The 23834-nt window shown below is 56.2% G+C and overlaps 1 protein-coding gene across 1 annotated transcript; it reads right to left on the bottom strand.

Annotated features, from left to right (window-relative positions):
- Positions 1–420: 420 nt before the first annotated feature.
- On the bottom strand, positions 421–21848 carry GPR37L1 (G protein-coupled receptor 37 like 1). The gene is given in 4 exon segments (XM_059487743.1): positions 421–1708; positions 5288–6203; positions 6205–6308; positions 21840–21848. Coding segments are annotated over 4 exon segments (1842 nt in total). The 3' UTR covers positions 421–895.
- Between the last annotated feature and the right edge of the window lie 1986 nt (positions 21849–23834).

Genomic DNA, 23834 nt, shown 5'->3' with positions numbered 1-23834 from the left:
AGGAGCCCTGTGGGGCAGTTTGGGGAGATGCTGTCACCCCAAGGGGTGCTGGGGGTGGTGGTCCTACATCTTCCCACAGCACTGCCCAGCAGCACCTTGGTTGTGCAGAGTGTGCATGGGGAACCAGGCTGGGGGCTACCTCAGCCCTGTGCTGGGCTGGCTGGACTTTACTGAGACCAGTTCAGGTCCTACAAACCACCCCAAACCCAACACTTCAGAGGGCACCCTCACTCTCAGCATCACCCCAGAGGGAGGCAGCAAAGGGGCTGGGGGCCTTTCCCCATCTCCCCTGGCTGCTCCCTGCCCTCCTGCCCCCCAGCTGCCCATGGCCACCCCAGTGCCCCCAGGTTTAGGGAAGAACCATTCCAGGGACTCCCAGGGCTCAGCCCAGCAGTGCCAGCGGCTGCAAGCACAACGTGCTCTAGGTTACTGGTTTATTGAGCTCATACAGGGCACGGCTTGGATCCGTGGGATACGACCAGTTGGACCTTTTCCTCTTATGGAGGGGCTGGCAGGAGGGGAGGGGACAGGAGGAGGGCAGTTTGTGTTTGCTGTGTCCTCTGGGAGCCATCATGGTCAGCCTCTGTAGTTTCAGGTGAGACCTTTCCGGCACGACGCCATCTCCAGAGCAGAGCCCCGGGGAGCCCGGCCAGGCAGCCGGGACAGGAGGGTGCAGCTGTCCTCACTGACCTCTGGGCAGAGGCAAGAGGGTCACCAGGGTAGCCATGGGGACTGGCATTTCAATCCCACCTGCCCCATGCTGGCTTTGAAGCCCACGGCGCAGCCCCCTGAGCCGTCTCTCTTGTTCCACGTCCAGACACGAGTACTAATGGCAGAACAAGGTTTGGTCTTGGGAGGAGGTGGTGAAACGATCGCTACGGCTCCCTGGTGGCACTTAGCATGGCGTGCCCAGGGCCAGGAGGGGCGGGGGGGTCTCCCGGGGCTTGTCGAAGAAGATGGAGGAGGACATCTCTGTTTTGAGCTTGCTGTCGGCGCTGCTCTCGCTGGAGGAGCCGTCGGGGCCGCAGCCCTCGCAGCAGCAGCAGCAGCAGTCCATGAAGGCCTGGCCCAGGGGACGGCAGAGACACAGGAGCAGCACGGGCGTCACGGAGCACTTGAAGAACAGGAAGAACTGGTTGATGAGGTTGAGCAGATCCAAAGTCTGCTTGGAAACGTCGGGGGACATGTAGGCCACCACGATGTTGCAGACGTTCTCGGGGGTGGTGCAGAGCCCGTAGATGACGGTCAGGGCGATGATGGTGCAGTTGAGGTGGCCCTCGGCCTGGCCCTGCTTGGAGCCCCGGCTCTCGCCCTTCTTGTCGGGGCCGCGCACGCGCCGCGTCACCAGCTGGCAGCTGACGGTGAAGAGCACGGGCAGGCAGAAGTAGCAGCCAAAGTACCACCACATGCGGGCGTTCTGGTAGGTGAGCACCAGCGAGTAGATGGACTCAGGCAGGTTGGACGAAGGTTTCATGGTGCAGAACTCGCTCATCACGCCGGACACGGGCGACGTGTCCCGTGCCAGCTGCCAGAGCAGGATCTCGGGCACCGAGAGCGTCATGGAGCCCACCCAGATGACGGCCAGCTTGGCGATGATGGACTGGCACTGCTCGATGGGCCGCGTGCTGGCCTGGGGGCTGGTGGCTGCGTGGAACCGGTCGATGCCCAGGGCACACAGGCTGAACGTGGTGACCCCCAGCGACGAGACCTGGTCAGGGAGGAGGCACAACAGGGACATCACAGGGGGCTTGGCTCTGCCAGGCTGCGGGCAAACCCCTGGCAGAGACCAGAATGTTGACTCCGTGTTTCAGAAGGCTTGATTTATGATATATATGTTATATAATATATAAAAATTATTATTGATTATAATGCATATTATTTATATAACTTATATAATACATTATTCATCAATATAATATATAATATATAATATATACAATTATGATTGAATATAATTTTAATATAATACTATGTACTAATTATTATAATATATATTAATTTCAATATGACATTATATATTTTATTACTGTTATATTAATATACTATATATTATATTATATATTATATAATAATATATATAATGTATATATCATATACTATAATATATATTATATAATAATATATATAATATATAGTATTAAATGATATATTATATATAAATCATAATATATTTTTATATATATATTAAATTATAGATATATTAAAACTATACTAAAAGAATAGAAGCAAGGATTTCATCAGAAGGCTAGCTAAGAATAGAAAAGGAATGAATAACAAAGGCTTGTGACTGACCAAGACAGTCCAAGCCAGCTGGGCTGTGATTGGCCATTAATTAGAAACAACCAAAATGGACCAATCACAGATGCACCTGTTGCATTCCACAGCAGCAGATAACCATTGTTTACATTTTGTTCCTGAGGCCTCTCAGCTTCTTAGGAGGAAAAACCCTAAGGAAAGGATTTTTCATGAAACATGTCTGTGACACCTGGCTACCTAAGACCACCACCCCTCCTCCAAAGGCTGTAGGGAGGTCACACCTGTGGCTGCGTCCCAAGGTTTAGAGTCACTTTTCTGTGACTCCTGAAAGGATAAAAATGTCCCCTGCCCCTGTAGTCCCTGCCCAGCTCCCTTTTCTGCAGAAGGGAGAAGTTTAGCTGGATGTCTGTCTGTCTGTCCATCCAGCCAAGGTGGGAACAGCAGGGTTGTCCTTCAGGCTTTTGCTCTGTCCTGGATGGCTCTAGCAGAGGAGAAGCAGGGTCCATCACACCCACCAGGGTTCCCAGGGTTCCCAGGTTCCCAAGGCCTGCCTGGACAGGCCAAGCGAGTTGAAGGCGCCCTTGTCCCAAATCAGCTTGGGGCAATTTCCGCTGCATTGAGAATAGCAAGAAAAACATCCCCTCTGCCAGAGGAGGAGGCCAGGGCAGGGAGAGGATTCGCTGTGGCCAGCACCGACCAGCACTCCCAGCCCCAGAGTGGGAGCCAAGTCCCACAGCCCTTGGCCAGCATGATGGCAGAGTCACATGCTGGTGTCCCAGTGCTGGGGCCATTCCTGGCCTCACGAAGCCATCAAACATCAAACCCGTGCTGAAAGACCTTCCCAGCACTCAGGAAACCTCCCAGGGCTCCACGTGGTGCCCTGGGAACAGCCTGGAACAGCCTGGAACACTGCCCCCCCTGACCCCCCAGGCTTTTCCTCGGCCCTGGGCTGGGCACTGCAGCAGCTGATGGCCAGAGTGATGCCAGCACTCAGCAGCACATTCAGTTATGCACAGCAGCATCTCCCCAGACACAGAATCAGGACACCAGCCCAGCACCAGCATCCTGCACCCAGCACCATCTCCTAGCATGTCCCAGCTCTGCCCAAAGCCCAGAGCCAGCACCCAGCACACTGCACCTGCACCCTGGCTGGCACCTGCAGCCCTTGGTGTTGCTGTGCTGCTGCCTACACCCTTCCAAGGGCTCTTCCATCTCTCCTGGTGCTGTGGAGCACCCATCTCCAGTGCCCTGTTTGCAGGGATGGCACTGATGGTGGCATCAGTCAGTGCAGCACATCCCTGCACACAGCCTGTCCCCAGGAGCCCCTGTGACCAGCTTTGCTCCCAAAGCCTGGCCCTGTGCCACAGCACTGAGGATGCATCTGCTTCCCACAGCATCCATGCAGTGCCTGAGCCACAGCCCCAGCAGACAGACAGACAGACAGACAGGAGCCCTGGCCTCCAGAGAGGATCCCTCTCCCAGCTGACTCTGCTGGGATTTGGCTCTGGCCTGGCTGTGGCTCCTGCAGCTGCCCCAGCGGAAGCCCTGGAGCCCTTTCTGCCCATGCTCTGGGGGGCAGGAGGGCAGGGCAGGACCCCCCACACCAGGACCTGTGACACCCTCATCCTTCTGCAGCACCAACATCCCACCAGCATTCCTGTCCCTTCCTGACTCCTCTGGGACCAAGCTGTCCCAGGACACCCTGAATCCCTGAACCTGCTGGTGCCACCCCCAGGGTTCTCTCAGGGGACAGGGAGCCCATGAGCAGCAGCTCTTCCTCAGATCCTCCTCAAAACAGGGTCTGTTTTGGGCCTTGGGCAAACTCCTGCCCCTCTGAGTGCACCCAGGTGCAGCTGGAAGCCTGAGGTGGAGGACAGGGATGGGGCAAACTCTCCAGTTAGTGAGAGGATGGGGTGGGACACCTCAGAAAGGAGCAATGCCTGTAGGGCAGGGGTACAAGGGGGCTGCAGGGCTCCCCCAGCAAACACCCCATGCTGTGCAGCTTTGGGGCTGTGCAGGTTTGGGGCTGTGCTCAGTGGGACACCCCAGGCCATCCCCCTGCACCCAGAGGAGCCTGAGGTGCTGCTGGAGCTTTAGGGCTGTGCCCAGGGAACCCTGCACAGTGCAGACCCTGGGCATGGACAGGGGTCTGTCACAGGGGACTCACAGGTGACTGTTACAGGGGATTGTCACAGGTGACTGTCACAGGGGACTGTTCTGGGGCAGGGCATGGAGCAGACAGGAACCCAGAGCACTGGGGTGGATGCCCAGGGGAGGGGAAGTTCTGAACCCTGGTCTGACCAAGCCTGAGGGGTTCTTCAGTGACCTGACCCTGTCCCTGAACTCTTCCAGCTGTTTGCACCCTTTGATAAACGGGGCATTGACCACAGAGAACAGGCAGGCTTGCTCTGTCTGTCTCACCAGGGCACAGCTGGACCCAAGGTTCCCTCGAGGATGGGAGATGAGCACACTGAGGGGTGGGTTCCTGCATCAGCCCAAATCCTGCCTGCCCTCTGGGGCAGTTTTGCTCATTCTGCCATCCCCTGTCCCCACAGTTCCTCTGTCCATTCCCTGTCCCCACAGTCCCTCTGCCCTCCTCAGTGGGTGCCTGGCTCTCCCTGAGGTGTGAGGACAAGCACAGATCTCAGGCTTCCAGACCTCACTCCTGGGCTGTCCCATTCCACCTGCAGCCCCCTGGGCCATCCTCAGCAGCCCACAGTGTCCAGCACACCGCAGGGCTGAGCCCCCAGCCTTGGGTGGGCCAGGAACAGACAGATGGGGGGACCCTGCTGACAGAAATCCCTGTGCTGGCTGGATGGGGTCTGATGGGCTTTTCCCAGCCCTGGCAGCATCAGTGCTGGCTGCAGAGCCAGAGGGAAGGGCACTCTGGGGACTGTCCCTCAGCTCCTTGTGCCCCATTAGGGATCTCTGGCTGTCCTTGTGCCAGGCCAGCAGCCCCACAGCCTGCCCCAGAGCAAGGGGACAGACAGGAGCTGAGTCCTGCATCCCTGGGGCCCTGAGCAGCCCTTACCTCCATGAAGGGCACGATGCGACAGGACATGTCCCCCAGCAGCCTCTTCTTGGTGATCTCGTTGAAGATGACCACGGGCAGGCAGAAGAAGAGGATGAGGAAGTCCCAGAAAGCCAGGCTGGCCAGGATGGAGTTCCAGGCACTCTTCATGTAGTAGTTGTGCCACACGATGCACATCACGGCCAGGTTGGCCACGATGCCCACGGTGAACACGACGAGGGACAGGAACACGACGGCGTAGGCGCTGTAGGAGCCCTCGGTGACCGGGTACAGCGGGTTGTGCATCTGCAGCCGCCGGTCGGACACGGTGCTCAGGTTGGCTCGGGGCTCGGGCCCGTCCCGCTCCGTGGGGACCCCGGGGTCGGTGCTGGAGGGGAGCAGGGCCCGGGTGGGCTGGAGGCTGCCGGAGCTGAGGGGCCGCGGGAATTCCACCCGCACCCCCGGCCCGTACTGCTGCACGGCCCGCGCGTCCTCCTCCGTGCCCCGCCGCTGCCGCTGCCTGTCCGCGGGGACCGGGGCCGTGTGCTCAGCCTGCCCGTGCTCTGTGCTGCCCCGCATCCCCTCCGCTACCGGGGCTGTGTGCTCAGCCTGCCCGTGCTCTGTGCTGCCCCGCATCCCCTCCGCTACCGGGGCTGTGTGCCCAGCCTGCCCGTGCTCTGTGCTGCCCCGCATCCCCTCCGCTACCGGGGCTGTGTGCCCAGCCTGCCCCGGGCCAGCCCTGCCCCGCATCCCCTCCGGTACCGGGGCTGTGTGCTCAGCCTGCCCCGGGCCAGCCCTGCCCCGCATCCCCGCGGCCCCCGGGGCCAGCAGCAGCAGCAGCAGCAGCAGCAGCAGCGGTGGCGGCGCTGGCGATGCCATCGTGCCCGCTCCGAGCCCCCGCGGCTCCGGCACCGCCGCTCGCTCCGGCTCCGGCCGCGGCTCTGCGAGCCCGGGCAGCGCCGGGCAGCAAAAAGCGGCGGCTGGAGGGGAGCCGAGCCCTCTGCTGGTCACCCACCGCCCGGGACACGGGACAGCGGCCAGACTGGGCAGGTCCACAGCCCCGACACCCCCAGCATCTGCCTCAGCATCCCCAAACATCCTCAAACCCCTCCCCAGCATCTCCACAGCCCCTACACCCCCAGCATCTACCTCAATATCCCCAAACATCCCCTCAGCATCCCCAAACATCCTCAAACCCATCCCCAGCATCCCCACAAATCCCCCAGTATCCTCAAACTTCTCCCCAGCATCTCCACAGCCCCGACATCCCCAGCATCTGCCTCAACATCCCCAAACAGCCCCGCGGCATCCCCCTGACATCCCACAACATCCCTCCATCTACCTCAGCATCCCCAAACAGCCCCTCAGCATCCCCAAACATACCATAGCATCCCCCAAACATCCTCAAACCTCTTCCCCAGCATTTCCACACCTCCAGCATCTACCTCAACATCCCCAAACATCCCCCCGACGTCCTGCAACATCCCCCAAACATCCTCAAACCCCTCCCCAGCATCCCCACAAATCTCCCAATATCCTCAAATATTCCCCAATGTCCCTCCAGCATCCTCCCCTGAATAAAAATTCTCCAAGATCCCCAAACATCCCTTTAGCATCCCCCCTGGTATTCCCCATCCTGGAATACCCAGTACCCCCAAACACCCCCAGCTTCCCTCAGCATCCCCAACATCCCCCAAGATTCTCCAATGCTCCACAACAGCCCCAGGTGGGCAGGACAGGGCTGCCAGGGCTGCCAGGGTGAAGCACAGGGTGTTCTGAGTGGGTTTATGGTGGGATGTGGGACATTGCTTGTCAGGAGCCAGGACATCCCTCTGGCTGTCCTGAGCAGCCCAGACCCTGCCAGGGGGCTCAGAGACCCTGGCACAGAGCCCAAAACACCTGTGGGTTTGATTATGACCCATGGAGCAAATTACCAACCTTGTATGAAGATCTGCAAGCCACAACAGTTTAGGTAGAATATTAGTGAAGTTATCACAGGGTGGAAAAGTAGATTTTGGGGTTTTTGGTATGGAGGTTCAGGAGGCAAGATGGAGGGATCTGGGCATGCCCAGCCTTTCTCCTTCTTCTTCTTGGCCTCCATCTTCTGCTGTGATGCTGGCACTTGCAGATTGGTTTAGAGTAGAAGCTCACTGTCTAACACAGGTGATAGGTATTGGAAAGTAGTTGTAAATATTGTACATGTAGTTTTTAGTATAAAGACATAACACTGCCCTGGGGGCAGGCAGAGTACCTGGAATTGTCCTGCTGGATGGAGTTCAGCAGGGCAGGAGAAAATTTTTATAGATAAGATGCAATAAACAACCTTGAGAAGGAGAAATGAAGAGCCCTGACTCCTTCTTCAAGCACCAGCCTGGGAAAAGAGACTTTCCAACTTTTCTCGGGGTCACTGTGACAAGCTAAAGATCCCAACAATGCTGACAGAGTTTTGGTGTGGGATGGCCTCCTGCTCCACTCACAGCCACGCTGTGAGAGAGAGCTCAGCTGGCACTTGGTGCTGGGCCACCACAGCTGGGCTGACACAAATGCTGGGGCTGGGGGACAGGAGGAGTGAGTGCCCCCAGATCAGAGGGCTCAGTGAAGCACAAACCCCTCATCCCCCCTGCCCTGGAGCTGCTCCTCAGAGTGTCACAGGCAGGGTCAGCCAGGGCTCAGCTGTGCCCGAGGGCTCTCCCTTCTCATGATGCCTCAGTTTAGCTTTTCTATTTTTCAGATTCTTCGCTGCTTTAGTGTGCGGGTCTGGGTTCATATTAAGGGATGCTGAGCTCTGTGCACAGAGCAGGGAGACAAAACAATTCCTGCTATAGCTGGGCACCAAGGACAAATGATCCAAATCTCAGCCCAAGAGCACAAACAATATGAACTAAAAACAGAAAAACAAGCAGGATGGGACTTCATGGGTTAAAGCTCTAACTGGACAATTAACCCCAATATGCAAATGGACCAAAACTTATAAAAGTGAGAGACCCCATGACCTGTCATCCATTTTGTGACCATTTGGGTTCACCTGGGCTGTAGCCCTGGCTGCTGTTGGTACAAGCCCCTCAGGGCACAGGGCTGGAGCGAAATCTAAGCACAAGGATTGAACTGAAACCCCATGAGAAACTGAGATATATAAAGCTACAAACTGAAATAGAAATACAGACTTAGAATACAGACTTTAGCTTTCAGTAGAAATTTATACTCAGTGCCTTGGGTATCTAATAAGCTGCAATAGAGAACAAAAGCTTTTTTGTCTTTAGGCACAATTCTACCATAGTAGTGGCATTTCTATAAGGTTGCTTTGCCCCAGATAAAATGTAAATTGCTGGGCTCTTGTGCTGCCCAAGGTGGATCCATTGAGGCCTCCTAATAAATTCCTACTTTATTCTTTAGCTCTGTCCAGCCTCTGTTCTAGCTCAGCCTTCACCAGGCATCTCTCACCTTGCTTCTGCAGCCACGTGCTGCCTCTGACTCTCAGATGCTCTGAGTTTTGAGCACCATTTGGAAATCCTCATGAGAAAAGGAGGATTTTGGCTCCTGCTGGGCTCTACAGGAGCAGATTGGCAATGCCCAAGGCCTGCCCTGCAGCCTCAGAGGGATCATTGGCTCAGCCTGAGTTTCCTTGAGAGCCAAGGATGTCACAGCACTCCTGTGAGCTTTGTGTGCCTGTGGATGTGACTGCCTGCTCACAGAAAGGCAGATAAGCCTTCCCATGAATTGGTTTGCAAAGTTTTAGGGAGGCAAAGAATGGTAAACAAATCTCCAGCAGCAATCTGCAGCTGGTGTTTTGAATAAGTTGTTTTTCTGGTAAGGTGTTTACCAAAGGGTGGTTCCTTGATTAACCAACTGGGTTACAGGTGTTATTGAGAAGCAGCCAGGTTCTGGTGAACAATGTTGGTTATAAATATCATGAGACTGTAATAAAAATGCATTTTTAGCCCTCTGATAGTGGATGGAGTGTATCACTATCCCCACAGGTGACTCAAAGGCTGCAAGGATTCCAGGGAATCTGAAAGTTCACGTGAGTCAGGGTTCATGACTGCTCTGCCCTTGATCCACTGCCCTGCACCTGAAATGACCCAGGAGAAAAAATGCCCCAAAGAGCTGAACTGGGTCCAGTTTGAGCGGGGCACAGTGCAGTGCCCGGGGTGCCAGCAGAGCCAGGGCAGGGGCAGCTCGGCCAGCCAAGCACAGAGAGGGTTAAATGAAGGAGGAATAACTTGAACTTGCTCCTCAGCAAACCCCAGCGCTGCCCCAGCTCCCTCTGCAAGGCTCAGACAGGAGAGACGGGGGCACCAGTGCCCACAGCAGGCTCAGGGGGGCTGGCACTGCTCCTTGGCCAGGCCTGGGCAGAACCCACCCTCTGTGCCAGGGCCAGGATGGGCAGAACCCACCCCTGTGCCAGGGCCAGGATGGGCAGCTTGGCAGCGCCCAACACCCCTGAACACCCTACAACAGCACCCAAATACCCCCCAAAATCTCCAGCAGCACCCTAAGATCCCCCAACACCCATCTAACATCCCCCAGCACCCACCCAACATCCCCCAGCACCCCCCAGCATCCCACAGCACCACCCAACATAACCCAACACCCCCTAGCACCCACCTAACATACTCCAACACCAACCTAACATCCCCCTGCACCCCCCAGCACCCCCCAGCATCCCCCAACACCCCCCAGCACCCACCCAGCACCCCCCAGCAACCACCCTAACCTCCCCCAACACCCATCCAACATCCCCCAGCACCCACCAGCATCTCCCAGCCCCCACCCAGCACCCACCCAACATCCCCAACACCCAGCCAGCATCCCCCAGCACCCACCCAGCACCTTCCAGCACCCCTCAGCACCCCCCAGCACCCCCAGATTGCTGAGCAGGATGAGCAGCTCCTCCCTCCCTCCCTCAGTGCCCCATCAGCTCGGAGGAGGGAGCCCTTGCAGCGCTCTCCTGCCAGGTGCTGGCAGCCAGGTGCTCTGCAGGAGCTGAGCTATTTTTATTTTTTTATTTTTGGTTTCATTCCGCGGCATTGCACAAGGGCCAGGCGTTGTCGCGGAGCTGCCTGGAGGGGTCACTGGGGCAAGGTGACACTGCAGAGGCACAGGGGTGACCCCAGGCTGGCTCTGCAACCAGGGAATCACTGCCCAAGCCGCTCCTTTGGGATCCTCCTCTTCCTCCCCTCCCTGTTTGCAGCAGCTCACAATGAGCTGGAACCAGGCTGGCCCAGAGCAGCCCTGACACTGCCTGGCAATGGCACATTCATCTCCTCCAGCTGATTCTCACAGGTCAGGCTGTTCCCTGGGAGATGAGAGTGTGTTTGCCAGATTCTACTGGGAGCCCAAATATTCTACCAGAGCCCAAATATTCCCCTGGGAGCCAGGAGAGGATTTTCCTCCATCCCCCTTGCAGGTATTTCATTCATTCCTCTGTGCTTTGGACAAGTCTGCATAAAAATCATACACCACTGACATCCCACAGGGACAGCCCCAGCAGCACATTCCAAACCAGGAACACATTCCAAACTCTCTGATGGAGCAGGGACACGGGCCAGGAGGGTCCCTGAGCCTGCACTGCACCACCCAACAGACTGGAGCTCTTCAAAGCTGTTCTCAGGGACAGCAGAGCTCTGCTGCAGCCAAGGGCAGGTGGAAAACCACCTGGGGATCTGGAAAACCACCTGGGGATGCGTAAAATTGCCTGGGGATGTGTAAAACCACATGGGTATCTGCAAAACCAACTGGGAATGTGTAAAACCACCTGGGGATCTGGAAAACCACCTGGGGATCTGCAAAACCAACTGGGAATGTGGAAAACCACCTGGGGATCTGGAAAACCACCTGGGGATGTGTAAAATTGCCTGGGGATGTGTAAAACCACATGGGGATCTGCAAAACCACCTCGGGATCTGTAAAACCACATGGGGATCTGCAAAACCACCTCAGGATCTGTAAAACAATCTGGGGATCTGCAAAACCAACTGGGGATCTGTAAAATCACCTGAGAATCTTCAAAACCACGTGGGAATCTGTAAAATCACCTGGGATCTGTAAAACAATCTGGGGATCTGCAAAACCAACTGGAGATCTGTAAAATCACCTGAGAATCTTCAAAACCACGTGGGGATCTGCAAAACCACCTGGGAATCTGTAAAATCACCTGGGGATCTGTAAAACCAATTGGGGATCTGTAAAACCACCTGGGGATCTTCAAAAACCACCTGGGAATCTGTAAAACCACCTGGGGATCTGTAAAATCACCTGGGAATCTTCAAAACCACTTGGGAATCTGTAAAATCACCTGGGATCTGTAAAACCACCTGGGAATGTGTAAAACCAGCTGGGGATCTGCAAAGCCACCTGGGATCTGTTTCACCCCATGCCCAGGTACCCCCACAGCTCCCCAGGTGCTGGGGAGGTGGAACAGGGCCACATCTGATCCACGGTGGGGAGGATGATGAGGGTGCAGCACCAGGACACCAGGGGCAGTGGGTGGGCACTGCTGGGACCCCCAACCCTCTGAGGGGTTTCTCAGAGTCCTGCAGGATCCCCCTGGGCTCTCCTGCTCCAGCATCTCCCTCCTGGAGGAGCCCAGTGGGGTGAGATGTGCGTGGTCCCTGCCACTGCTCACTGAGCTGGGAGATTCTGGGGGACAGAAGAGTTTTTCCTGGGAATTTCTGAGGGAAAGGAGAGTTTCTCCTGGAATTTCTGAGCGGAAAGAAGAGTTTCTCCAGGCCATTTGCTCCAATCCAAGCCCAGAAGAATGGCTGAGATGGAGAAAGTTTGAAAGGCTGAGTAGAAATAAGGTAGAAGTGACTGCAGGGGTGATGCTGGTGCTGAGATGGGCAGTGGGATGGGCATTAGGATGGCAGTGGATGGGCAGGGGATGGGATGGGATGGGATGGGATGGGATGGGATGGGATGGGATGGGATGGGATGGGATGGGATGGGATGGGATGGGATGGGATGGGATGGAATGGGATGGGATGAGATGGGCAGTGGGATGGGATGGGCAGTGGATTGGGAATGGATGGGCATTGGGAATGGATGGCAGTGGGGATGGGCAGTGGGTGGGTCCCCTGAGGGCAGATGGAGCTGCCTGTGTGCAGCATGAGGAGCATCTTTGCCAGGAGCTGCCTGTGCCAGTGATGCTGAGCCCCTTGCCTCGGGCTGGGACAAGCTGCCCTGTCCCCAGGTGTGCAGCACCTGTCTCCCTGTCCCTGAGGCTCCTGTCCATGACCCCAGGCTCCTCTCCAATGGGGTTACCATGTCACAGAGCTGCCCACCCCTCTGCCCTTGGCAGAGTCCCCCATCAGCCCTGGCAGTGAGAGCAGACCCAGCACAGCTCAGCCCTCCCAGGGCCCTGCAGGGCTCAGACTCCTTCACTCAGTGAACGCATCTTTTATTCTTAACTCAGAATCAATGTCAGAACCCCACGAGGCTCCAGCCCAACCTTCTGCCATGGCAGCCAGAGCTCTCTGTGACACACACACAGCAGCAGAGCTGTCCTGGTGGCCCTGCAGCGGTGGCACAGGGGACAGCGCTCTGTTCCCCTCGCTCCCGTGTGAGCTGTCACCCCTGGCTCCTCTGCTGCCGCAGACTCGGGGCACGTGGGGCACACAGAGGAGGAAAAGGCTCCCTTTGTTTCCAGCAAACAGCGGCGCTGGGGAGCAGGGCAATAACCGGGCTGGCCGCGCCTGTTTGCCAGGAAAGCAGCGAGAGGGCAGGGAGGGGACACAGCAAACACAGAAACACAGACAGGGAGCAGCCGGGCCGGGCTGCGGGCACCCCTGAGGGTCCTCAGGGATACACCCTGTGCATTTCTGTCATTTGTCCTGCCTAGAGGGGCATTGAGGCCACCCAATGTCTGTGCCAGCCCTGTGACACCGGGGCACAAAGCTGAGCCTGTCCACGGACACTGGGGGTGCCCATCAGTGATCCCACACTCTGGGGGTGCCCATCAGTGTCCCATGGCACTGATCCTACCCTGGGGGTGTCTCCATGGCACAGATCCCTCAAACTGGGGGTGCCCATCACTGTCTCCATGCACTGATCCCACACCCTGGGGTCTCCCATCACTGTCCCCATGGCACTGATCCTATACTGGTTGTGCCCATCAGTGTCCCCATAGCACTGATCCCACACTGGCACTGATCCCCCACACTGGGGTGCCCATCAGTGACCCCCATGGCACTGCTCCCACACCCTGGGTTCCCATCACTGCTCCCACACCCTGGGGTGCCCATCACTGACCCCTACCAGGCTCCTGGAACAGGAGAGGGGAGCCTGGGGGTCCCTGCAGAGGCAAGGAGGGGGTCAGAGAAGCTCATCCCCTCCAGCCCCAGCTCTGTCACTGCTCCCTGCAATGGGGCATGGTGTGCAGTGGATGTTGAGGTTTTGGGGAGTGAAGCACCCTCAGTGTTTGCCCTGCACACCCCGGTGCCAACCGGGAGCCAGCACAGGCTCTGGGTCTGCAGTTTCTCCTCCCCTGCTCCTGGAGATGATGAAAAGCTGCTCCTGTCTGCCCATGGCGCTGCTGGGGTGAGCTCAGAGCCCCCAGGGCCTCTGTGGGATCCTCTGTGGGATCCTCTGTGGGATCCTCTGTGGGATCCTCTGTGGGATCCTCTGTGGGATCCCAGCCCCGCTCCATGCGTGGGTGTCCCAGCAGTCACTGCAGCACAGGAACACCCAAACCCATTTACAGCAGGCAAGCCCCAATGACAGAGGGATTTCCCAGAGCCCCAGCAGGAGCTGAGTCCCAGGGACAGCCCAGGGCCAGCCAGGCACTGCAGGGCTGTGCAGGGAAGCGTTCCCAGCCCTGGGGCAGCGGCAGCCTCGCTGCTTTCCCGGAGGAACTGAGAGCCCACAGCCAGGTCAGCTCAGGCAGAGGCAGTGTTTGCACGTGGAATTAAACCAGCAGTGCTCTGCAAGCAGAAAAAGGCCATTGGGAGAGGCTGTGAGCTCTCCCTTTGGTGGTTCACCTTAAAGCTCCCTGTAAATGTCAGGGAAAAGTCAAAAAGGCAATAATGTGACTTGGAGCAAAAATACCCCCAAGTGTAGAAAATAAACCATCCTCAAGTCCACCACCTTTCTTTTGGGATGAGTATCTGGTTTCTCCATTTGTGTCAATTCAGTCCCTCTGTCTCTAGCAAGAAATCTTTCATTTTTCCCTCCTGCTCCCTGGCTGCTGTGTGCCCCCCTCTGGCCATCCCCTCTGTGCCCAGGGCCTCCAGAGCTGTGCCAGCTGGGCTTTGGGGGGCAGCTGCACAGGGGGGGCTGCAGCAGCTCCCCAAAGCCCTGGAGCCATCCTGCTGGAGGTGATGTGCTCATTCCCTGTTCCAGCACCACTCTCAGGGTGCTGCAGCATCCCTGGCTGCTCTCAGTGAGCCCCTGCAGCCATGGGGGCCCAGCCCTGCTGGCACTGGGGCTCCAGAGAACCACGGGGAGCTCTGGGGGAGCTCTGGGGGCAGAGCTGGTTCAGCTGCGTTCAGCTGCTGTGGGCTGGGGTCACCTGTGCTGCTGCACCCCACCTGCTCTGGCACTGAGGGAGCTGTGGAACCAGCCTGTCCAAGGAGCCCCTGTGGAAAGCTCTCTGCCCATGGATCCCCTGTGGAACCAGCCTGCCCATGGAGCCCCTGTGGAACCAGCCTGCCCATGGAGCCCCTGTGGAACCAGCCTGCCCATGGAGCCCCTGTGGAAAGCTCTCTGCCCATGGAGCTCCTGTGGAAATCTCTCTGCCCATGGAGCCCCTGTGGAAAGCTCTCTGCCCATGGAGCCCCTGTGGAAATCTCTCTGCCCATGGAGCCCCTGTGGAACCAGCCTGTCCATGGAGCCCCTCTGGAAAGCTCTCTGCCCATGGAGCCCCTGTGGAGAGCTCTCTGCCCATGGAGGTCCTGTGGAAATCTCTCTGCCCATGGAGCCCCTGTGGAACCAGCCTGCCCATGGAGCCCCTGTGGAGAGCTCTCTGCCCATGGAGCTCCTCAGGAAAGTTCTCTGCCCATGGAGCTCCTGTGGAACCAGCCTGCCCATGGAGCCCCTGTGGAGAGCTCTCTGCCCATGGAGCTCCTCAGGAAAGTTCTCTGCCCATGGAGCTCCTCAGGAAAGCGCTCTGCCCATGGAGCCCCTGTGGAAAGCTCTCTGCCCATGGAGCCCCGAGCCAGGCACGGCTCTGCTGCCCAGCCACGCTCTGCCCTGGCTGTTCTGGGCTCTGGGCAAAAGTCAAGGTGAATTGTGCTTCCAGGAACACACGTGTGGGAACTCTGTCCTTTGGGAATAGTGTCATTTGTGAAAAGTGTTGTTTGGGAACACTGTCCTTTATGAATAGCGTCCTTTGTGAGCTCTGTCCCTTGGGAACACTGTCCTTTGGGAACATTGTCCTTTCCTTTGGGAACACTGTCCTTTGGGAATAGTGTTGTTTGGGAGTATTTTAATTCATGAATACTGTCCTTTGGGAACAGTGATGTTTGGGAATATTGTTGTTTGGGAACACTGTCCCCTGGGAACACTGTCATTTGGGAACTCTGTCATTGGGGACACTGTCCTTTCCTTTGGGAACGCTGTTGTTTGTGTTTCCTCAGAATGCTGTGAGGGGAGGTGGTGCAGGGCACTCTGTGCTTTGTGTGCCCCTCAGGGCAAGGCACACCTCCAAAGGATGCAGGGGCATGGCTGGCACTGGGGGCACAGCTGGCACTGGAGGCACAGCTGGCACCAGGGGTACCAATGTCACACCAGTGTCACACCAGTGTCACACCCTGCCCTGCAGGAGGGGTCTGTGCCCAGCACTGAGCCAGGTCGGCTGGGAGCTCTGGGAGGGGCCCAGGTGCCTCCAGGGGCTCCATGAGCACCTCAGCGCTGCCTGCAGTCCTGCCAGCCCCTCGGGTGGGGACCTCAGGTGTCCCATCTGCAGGGGCTCCATCCACACCTCCATCCCACATCTTCATCTCCTGAGTGGCCTCTCCTGGCTGTCCCACTTGCAGCCCTCCAGCACACAGCTCACCCTCTCCATCCTGCCCAGATCCTGCACCCACGGGCAGCCCCCGATGCTGTGATGCACTGAGTGACCCCAGAGTGACACAGCCTGTCCCTCATGTGCCACCCCCAGAGCCTGTGGCACAGCTCAGCCCTCCCTCAGGGCTGGGGCAGCACCAGGGGCTGGTACAGGGTGGGCAGAGGGCACTGGGAGCCCTCCCTGGGGAGATCTGGGGGGTCCTGGCTGGTTTTGAGCTGAGCTGGCAGTGCCAGGGTGTGGGGGCAGGACACAGTGCCCTGCATGCCCAGCTCTGGGGGAGCACAGTGACAGGGCACCACGGTGACATTTGTCAGCTGCCCTGGGCTCCCAGCCTGCCTGGGGACAAAGGTCACCCTGCAGAAACTTCAGCTGCTGGCTGGTGGAAAATTCCCTGCTTTGCACACATGCAAATGAGGGTGGGGAGCTGTGCCCACACCCTGGCACTGCATTCCCTTCTCCAAGCCCCAGCCAGGCTGGGGGGTTCCATTCTGACCATCACAAATATTGGCCCCCCAAATCCTGTCCTTGTCCTGGAGGTGTCCTGGCACAGGGCATGGCTGTGTCCCAGCCTGGTTGTGACCTGGGAGGGCTCATAAGAAATAACATACATAGAAATGTCCACATTTTATTAATTGTAATGATAACTGGTGTTATAGACTGAAACATTCTGCCTACTTTGTCTGCAGCTAGGACTGGGTACAATCAAGAAAGGAGTAATTATTTCTAAATATTGTCATTATTATCTAATAATTGCATGAGTATGTGGCCCTGCCACACAGACCCCCTTGCTCTGGGGCCAGAGAGGCTTTGCTGGAGCCACATCCAGCCAGGGCACAGAGCATGGAGCAGATCACATCCCCATTGCTGTGCACAAGTGGGGAGAAGGGTTATGCCAGGCTCCTTGGAGGCCATGGGAGGAGACAGGCATCCATCTGTGCTCTGCCCTGACAGTTTGGCACCTGTGCCCACTGCAGGGCACTGCACAGTGCTGGTGCTGCATGGTTTGGGGGGCAGGAGCCCCCTGAGGTCCCACAGCTGCACACATGAGCTCTGAGGATATCCAGGCTCAGCCCAAAGCTTCACACCATGAGCTCTAAGGGTACGCACAGCCCAGGCTCAGGGCAGGGCACAGAACAGGAAGGGAACATCCTAAGCCTTTACCTAAACAGCCCTGTTTCTGCCTGGGAAGCCTGAAGGATGATGCAGGAAGGGAAAACCTCCCTGCCAAGCTTTTTACCTTGCAGACTCTCTGCACTGCGGGATCCCGCCTGACAGCCATGAGGACCTGTCCAGGGGTGGGCAGGATGGGCTCCACAGCGTTGGAGCTGCTCTACCCAACACCTGCAGTATCAGCAGAGGTACAAGTGGGGTTCCTGGGGCTGTCAGCACCATCTATGCCAGGCTCCACGCCCTGCCAGCTGCAGGACAGAGCTGTCACCCATGGCTGGGGCAGCACAAGAGCCAGAGGGAGAGGATGGAGAGATCCCCAGGCCTCCTGAGCAGTTTCCCCTCTCTGCAGTGACTCAGCCCCATCAGTGAATTGCTCAGCACTGACTCTCTGACCCACAGGGCCTTCAGCCAGCAGCCCACAGGGGCCTGGAGCTCCTCGGTGCCACAGGGGCCAGCACCATGCACGGACTGTCCCTAGGGTCAGGTCACAGCTCCAGCTCAGAGCCAAGCCAGGCCCTGAGTCACCAGGTGACGAAATGCTGCTGGAATGTCCCAGGTGTGGCAGCACCATGGGTGATGTGAGGCAATGCAGCAGTTGCACCTCGGTGCTGACAGCACTCGTGACTGCAGCTGGGGGAGGTCTCTGCTGTTCTCAGCTTTGGGCACTTGCTGAGGAGCTGCTGAGAGATCACTCAACTGGCACATGTCCAATGCCTGCCAGGATTTGGGTTCGTCTTCCCTGGGAGAAGCCACTGAGCTCCAAGGAAGGCTCCTCACCCTCTGTCCCTGACAGCAGAGCCTGGGCACAGTCTGCTGCCTACAAATCCTGCAGGAACCTTTCCTGCCCGCTCCTCAGAGCCAGGGGCACCAGCTGGGGACAGAGCCAGCCCCAGGCACCACATCCTCTCCTGTGACAGCACCTGAAGGAACAGCTGGAGCTGTGTCAGGGCAGGGTCAGGCTGGAGAGCAGGAAAGGCTCTTCCCCAGAGGGTGCTGGCACTGCCCAGGCTCCCCAGGGAATGGGCACAGCCCCGAGGCTGCCAGAGCTCCAGGAGCTCTGCGATAAAGTTCTGGAATGTTCTGCCCGGAGAGGTGGTGCAGTCACCATCCCTGGGGTGTTTACAAAGCCTGGATGTGGCACTGGGTGCCAGGGCTGAGTTGAGGTGTTGGGGCTGGGTTGGACTCCATGATCTTCAAGATCTATTCCAGCCTGGTGATTCTGTGATTATGTGAGTTCTGTGAATTCTGCGAATGAGTGTTTGGAAAATGCTCTCAGGGATGCACAGGATGGGATTTTGGGGTGTGTGTGCAGGGCCAGGAGTTGCACTCCGTGATCCTTGTAGATCCCTTCCAGCACAGGAGATTCCATGATTGTCTGGTTTTGTATTGGAGCAGGGCCCAGGGCTGGCTGCAAACCCAGCAGGGATGATTTGTATTTGGGGCAGAAGGTCCCTTGGTTCCACCAGGCTCTCTGAAGTCCTGATGGTGGCCATGCAGGTGGCCATGCAGGTGGCCATGTCCTGCCCAGCCTGGCAGCTCTCTCTCCTGTCTGGGACACTCAGAACACTGAAACATTTCCCTGCTCTCCCTGTACAGGAGCAATCCGGGGGCTCCAGCAGGGAGCAAGGTCAGAGGGGACAGCAGCAGAGTAGGATCCAAGTGCTGATACTCCACGAATACCACATGACAAAGCTCTGGAGGACTTCCAGCACCTCAGGACCTCACATCTGTGTCTGTGGGGTGCTGAGTGAGCCCCAAAAAGGGACAGGAGAGCAGAGAGCCAGTGCTGAGCAGAGCCAGGGGGCACAGCCAGGCTGCTCCTGCCCTGTGTGCATCCTGTGGATGTGGGGAACCCATGGAATGGAATATCTGGGACATCCCAGTGTGCAGCAGACTGGCAGATAAGATACCATGGGCAGGTGTTTCAGTGAGTGCTGTGTCAGGCTCCAGGACCAGGGAAAGAACAGGCTGCCAGGCAGGTGCCAGTGCTGCCAGGCAGGTGCCAATGCTGCCAGGTGGTGCCAATGCTGCAAGGACACTGCTGCCAGCCCAGAGTGCCAGCCCACTCCTGCAGCATGAGGAGATGTCAGCAGATTCCCATGTCTTCCTCCTTTCCCAACACTTTAACAGACAGCAGTCAGAAAAGGCACCCACAATGAGAATGAACAGCTAAAAAGCAGCAGCTCTGCTGACTCTTGTGGAAGGTGAAGAGAGCAATGTTTGGAGGTGAGAGATCCTGTAATAACAATAATAACTGATGCATCCAGAACCTTCCCCAGCCCTGTTTTGTCGCTGCCAGTTGAGAGAAGCCCTTGCAGAGCAGACCTGACGTGGCAGCCCTGTGCTGTGTCTCAGCCCTCAGGCCCAGCCGTGCCCCTTGTGCAAACACCTCAGGCTGGGGGTGGAGAGAGGCTGACAGAGACCAGGAGAAGTGTGAGAGACTGAGTCAGTTCCACTCAAAATAGAAACCCCCTGACATCAAGGTCTGGCCCTGAGTTTTGGTGCGTGCTTGGAAGGAAGTCCTTGTTCCTCCTGCATTTCTGCTCTGACGTTCACCAGCCCAATTTGATCAGTGCCATGGCCCCAGTTATGGGGTCACCAGTTCACTGGGGACAATATCTGCTTTTAGGGGCAATATCAGACACAGACAGTCCCTGGAACTTGGGGAAAGGTCTGCAATTTCTGCTGTCCAACACAGCCTTTAGCCTGCAGTGCCTTTCTCATCCCATCTCATCTCCTGCGCCACTGGCAGAGACATCTCTGACCCTCATCCTGTTCAAGTTGAGGACCCATCTTCAGGCGTCTCCTCCTCTGAGCTTTGTTGAAATGGAACAATTTGCTGGAATGACTTTTTCTCTTTTCCCTATCACTATTTGCTCACTTTTCTTCTTGTCCTGTATTCACAGATGCTGAAGTTTTCTAACCTCAGGCTGGAAGAGGGAAGGACCTTTCCAATCCCACTGGTCCTTTCCCACTCAGGGATGGAGAAGTGACAAAGAGCATTAACTGCTGGCTGCCAGTCACTCAGTGTTGCTGTGGTTTCCTTGGAGTCTCCTTTGGAGGGCTGCTGAGCCTGGGATATCCTGACAAAGTCATGCTGATGTGTCACTGCACAGGTCCCCTCTCACAGGAGCCCTGCAAAATCCATCTCTTGTAGCTCCAGGTTTTCCATGATGGTTCCCATACTCCTCCCTCCCCTTTCCCTGATTCCAAACACCTTTGTGACCTTGGCTGACCGAGTTGTGCCCAGCTGCCGTGCCAGGAGGAGGGGCTGAGCCCTCGGTGTGGCCGGGCAGGCGTGGGCAGTATCTGCAAACCCTGAGTCAGGCTGCAGGAATGCAGGCGGGATGGGGTGGCAGGCAAGGACAACAAAAGGACAACAACACGTCCCACGATGCAGGGGATCTCCCAGGCTGTGGGTGATGTCTTTCTCTGCAGGTGACATGGCCACAAGCCCTCATGCTCACACCTGTAGCAACGTGGGGTTTGGATGGTGGTTGCTGCTATTTCCCAATAAGCATCTCCTGTGGAAAAGCTGCTTGGGCAAACATTCAGACAGAGCAGGCAGGTTCACACACCACACTCACCATGGCTAGCTCAGCACAGGGAGGCAGAAGGGCTTTTTGTATGATAAATTCCAGTGAAGGTTTATTCCAGCACACCAAAGGGATCAGGGACAAAGACACCACCATGTGCTGTGCACAGGTTTAAGTGTGGGGTCAGCAGCAATGACCTGAGGGCACAGGGCAGGGCAGCAACCTGTAGGGGGAATGGGGGATGAACACTTGGGGTGGGCAGGGATGAACTGGCCAGTGGGGGAAGCAATCTAATGTAGATTGGCAATAGTGCTGCACAGCACCATGGGGGGAGTCCTCTCTCTCAGCCTAGGTGGGGAAAACTCCATGGTAGATCATTACAGGGCAAAGCCTGGAAGTTTCTGAGGGGATTTTTACATTCCCCCACACACACCTGCACCTTGCAGTGAGCCCCACCTCTACTGGGGCAGTGGTGTCCCCTGAGCAGCCCCTTTCCTGTGCCCTGCGCTGGGGTGACACCACAGGGATCTTCTCCTGGGTGAAGCCTGTCCAGCCATGTGTGGGAATGTAAAAAATGACAGAGATAAGAGATAATAAACATCTGAGTCCCAACATGAAATATCATCTGAAGCGCTTTCAATCGCAGCACTGACCCAGGCAGAAAAGAAGCAAAGGAACCAGCAGTAGCCTAAGTCACTGTCACTGTGTATCCCCAGTGTCCCTCACACTCACCTGCCCAGGTGTGACCAGGTGAGCAGTGCAGCACTGGGATGAGGATGGTGCTAGCTGGGTTCTCACTGTGGCTCATGGGTTCTCTTTACTCACACAGTGCCAAGAGCTCTTTATTCACCTCGCAGGAACTTACCAAGGTCATGGAGTGTCTGATCCACCTGCCAGCCTGGATTATGGCCTCTGGCTGGGTTTCCTTGCTGTGGAAGGTGCTATCATGGTGTCAGGGGAGGAGGATGATGATGAGAGGGACATGTTTGTATCTCGTGGCCATCCTCCCACTACCAAAGCTCTCCTGCTGGGGTTACCAACACCCCAGCCCAAATCAAAGTCCAGCCATCTGGGCTGATGCAAACAACAGATTGCTCAGCATCTTCTTGGTCTTGGCTGTGCCCTGTGCAAGCCACACTCATAATTTTCCTCTTTAAAGTTCTTTCTGGTACTTCCAAACCCAGCCAGTCACACAGACACTTCCTTCATCCCAGGCTCAGTGTACATGTTAACCTGACTTTACCTGCAGGACAACAAACCTGGGCCAAAATGTTCTTCTGATGACCACAAAGATCTCTAGGACAGGAAAACCAGCAGCAATAGTTAGGTTCAAAAGAGGGACACTATGAAAATTAAGAAACTGAAAAAAGGAAATTAGGAAATTAAAATTAACAACAAGAGTTTCTGAGCTGGAAGTGGGCATACAGAGGACATCCCAACAATCCCACCCTGTCCCTGAGTGTTGTACAAATCCTCCTGGAGCTCTGGCAGCTTTGGAGCTGTGACCTGAGGAGCCTGTTCAGTGCCCAATCACCCTGTGAGGGAAGAACCTTTTTAAAAATATCTAATTAACCCTCCTCTGGCCCAGCTCCAGCTGTTCCCTCAGCTCCTGTCACTGTCACAGAGAGCAGAGATCCGAGCTGCAGCCCCCAGTGGGCTCTGACCATGCCCTCAGCCCCTCCACCACCCTGCTAGCCCTCCTCTGGCTGTTCTCTAACAGCTTTATCTCTTGCCTTTATAACATGCTTGGATGTTGTGTAAATATGACCCTGGAGGCAGAAAGTGAGTGTGTTTGTCTGTTCATAGAGGTTGGAGCAGAGTTACAGCAAATGTTTGTGAAAAGCGAGCGTGGGAGCTGGCTGGAGGTAAAGTGATATCTTTGAAGAAGCCAAAACCGTGTCCAAACACCAAGGAGGGGAAGCTGGGCAAGTGAAATGTGAAACCATGGTCAGGCAAGCCAGCTTTTTGTTGGTTTTTTTTGAGGAACAACTTGCTAAAGGCATAACAACCAATGTCCAAGTGGTTTGTGAGTAGACAAAAGGTGGTTGCCTGCCAAAGAGGTTGAAGTCAACAAACAGTGGAGTACAACAGGACCACTCATGAAAATGAGCTGTAAGGAGAAGTGAGATGGGTTCCTCACACTGCTGAGGCACTCAGGGGCTTCCCAGGCTGTGCTCTTTCTGCACAGTGAAGAAGTTCAGGGGGTTCCTCATATGAGGGTGCCAGGAGATGAACGTTTCAGAACACACTCATTTGCATGAATGGAGAGAAAAATGTCAGGATCTTCACATGGAGAAATGTCTTCATGTAGAGGTTTGGGAGCTCCCAGCTAGGGCTGCTGCCTGGCAGGGGATCCATGCCCTGTGGCCTAGCAGTGAGCTATGTCACAGACATGTTTTATGAAAAATCCTTTCCTTAGATTTTTTCTCCTGAGAAGCTGAGAGGAACAAAATGCAAACAACGATTATCTGCTGCTGTGGAATGCAACAGGTGGGTCTATGGTCTCATGTGGTTGTTTCTAATTAATGGCCAATCACAGCCCAGCTGGCTGGACTGTCTCAGTCAGTCACAAGCCTTTGTTATCATTCCTTTTCTATTCTTAGCTAGCCTTCTGATGAAATCCTTTCTTCTATTCTTTAGTATAGTTTTAATAACATATATATCATAAAATAATAAATCAAGCCTTCTGAAACATGGAGTCAACATTCTTGTCTCTTCCCTCATCCTGGGACCCCAGCAAACACCATCACAGAGCTGTGTTAAGAGTCAGGGATGGTGGCAGTGAAGCGCTCCCCAAAGACTGAGCTCACCAGCTGGGTGTCTGGGGATCCTCTCTGGGGCTGGTGCTGCTGGTGGCATT

This window comes from Ammospiza nelsoni, chromosome 23 (assembly GCF_027579445.1).
Source record: "Ammospiza nelsoni isolate bAmmNel1 chromosome 23, bAmmNel1.pri, whole genome shotgun sequence".
Classification (NCBI taxonomy): Eukaryota; Metazoa; Chordata; class Aves; order Passeriformes; family Passerellidae; genus Ammospiza; species Ammospiza nelsoni.
The sequence above is the reverse complement of the archived record's forward strand: the minus strand, read 5'-3'. Positions and strand labels throughout refer to the sequence as shown.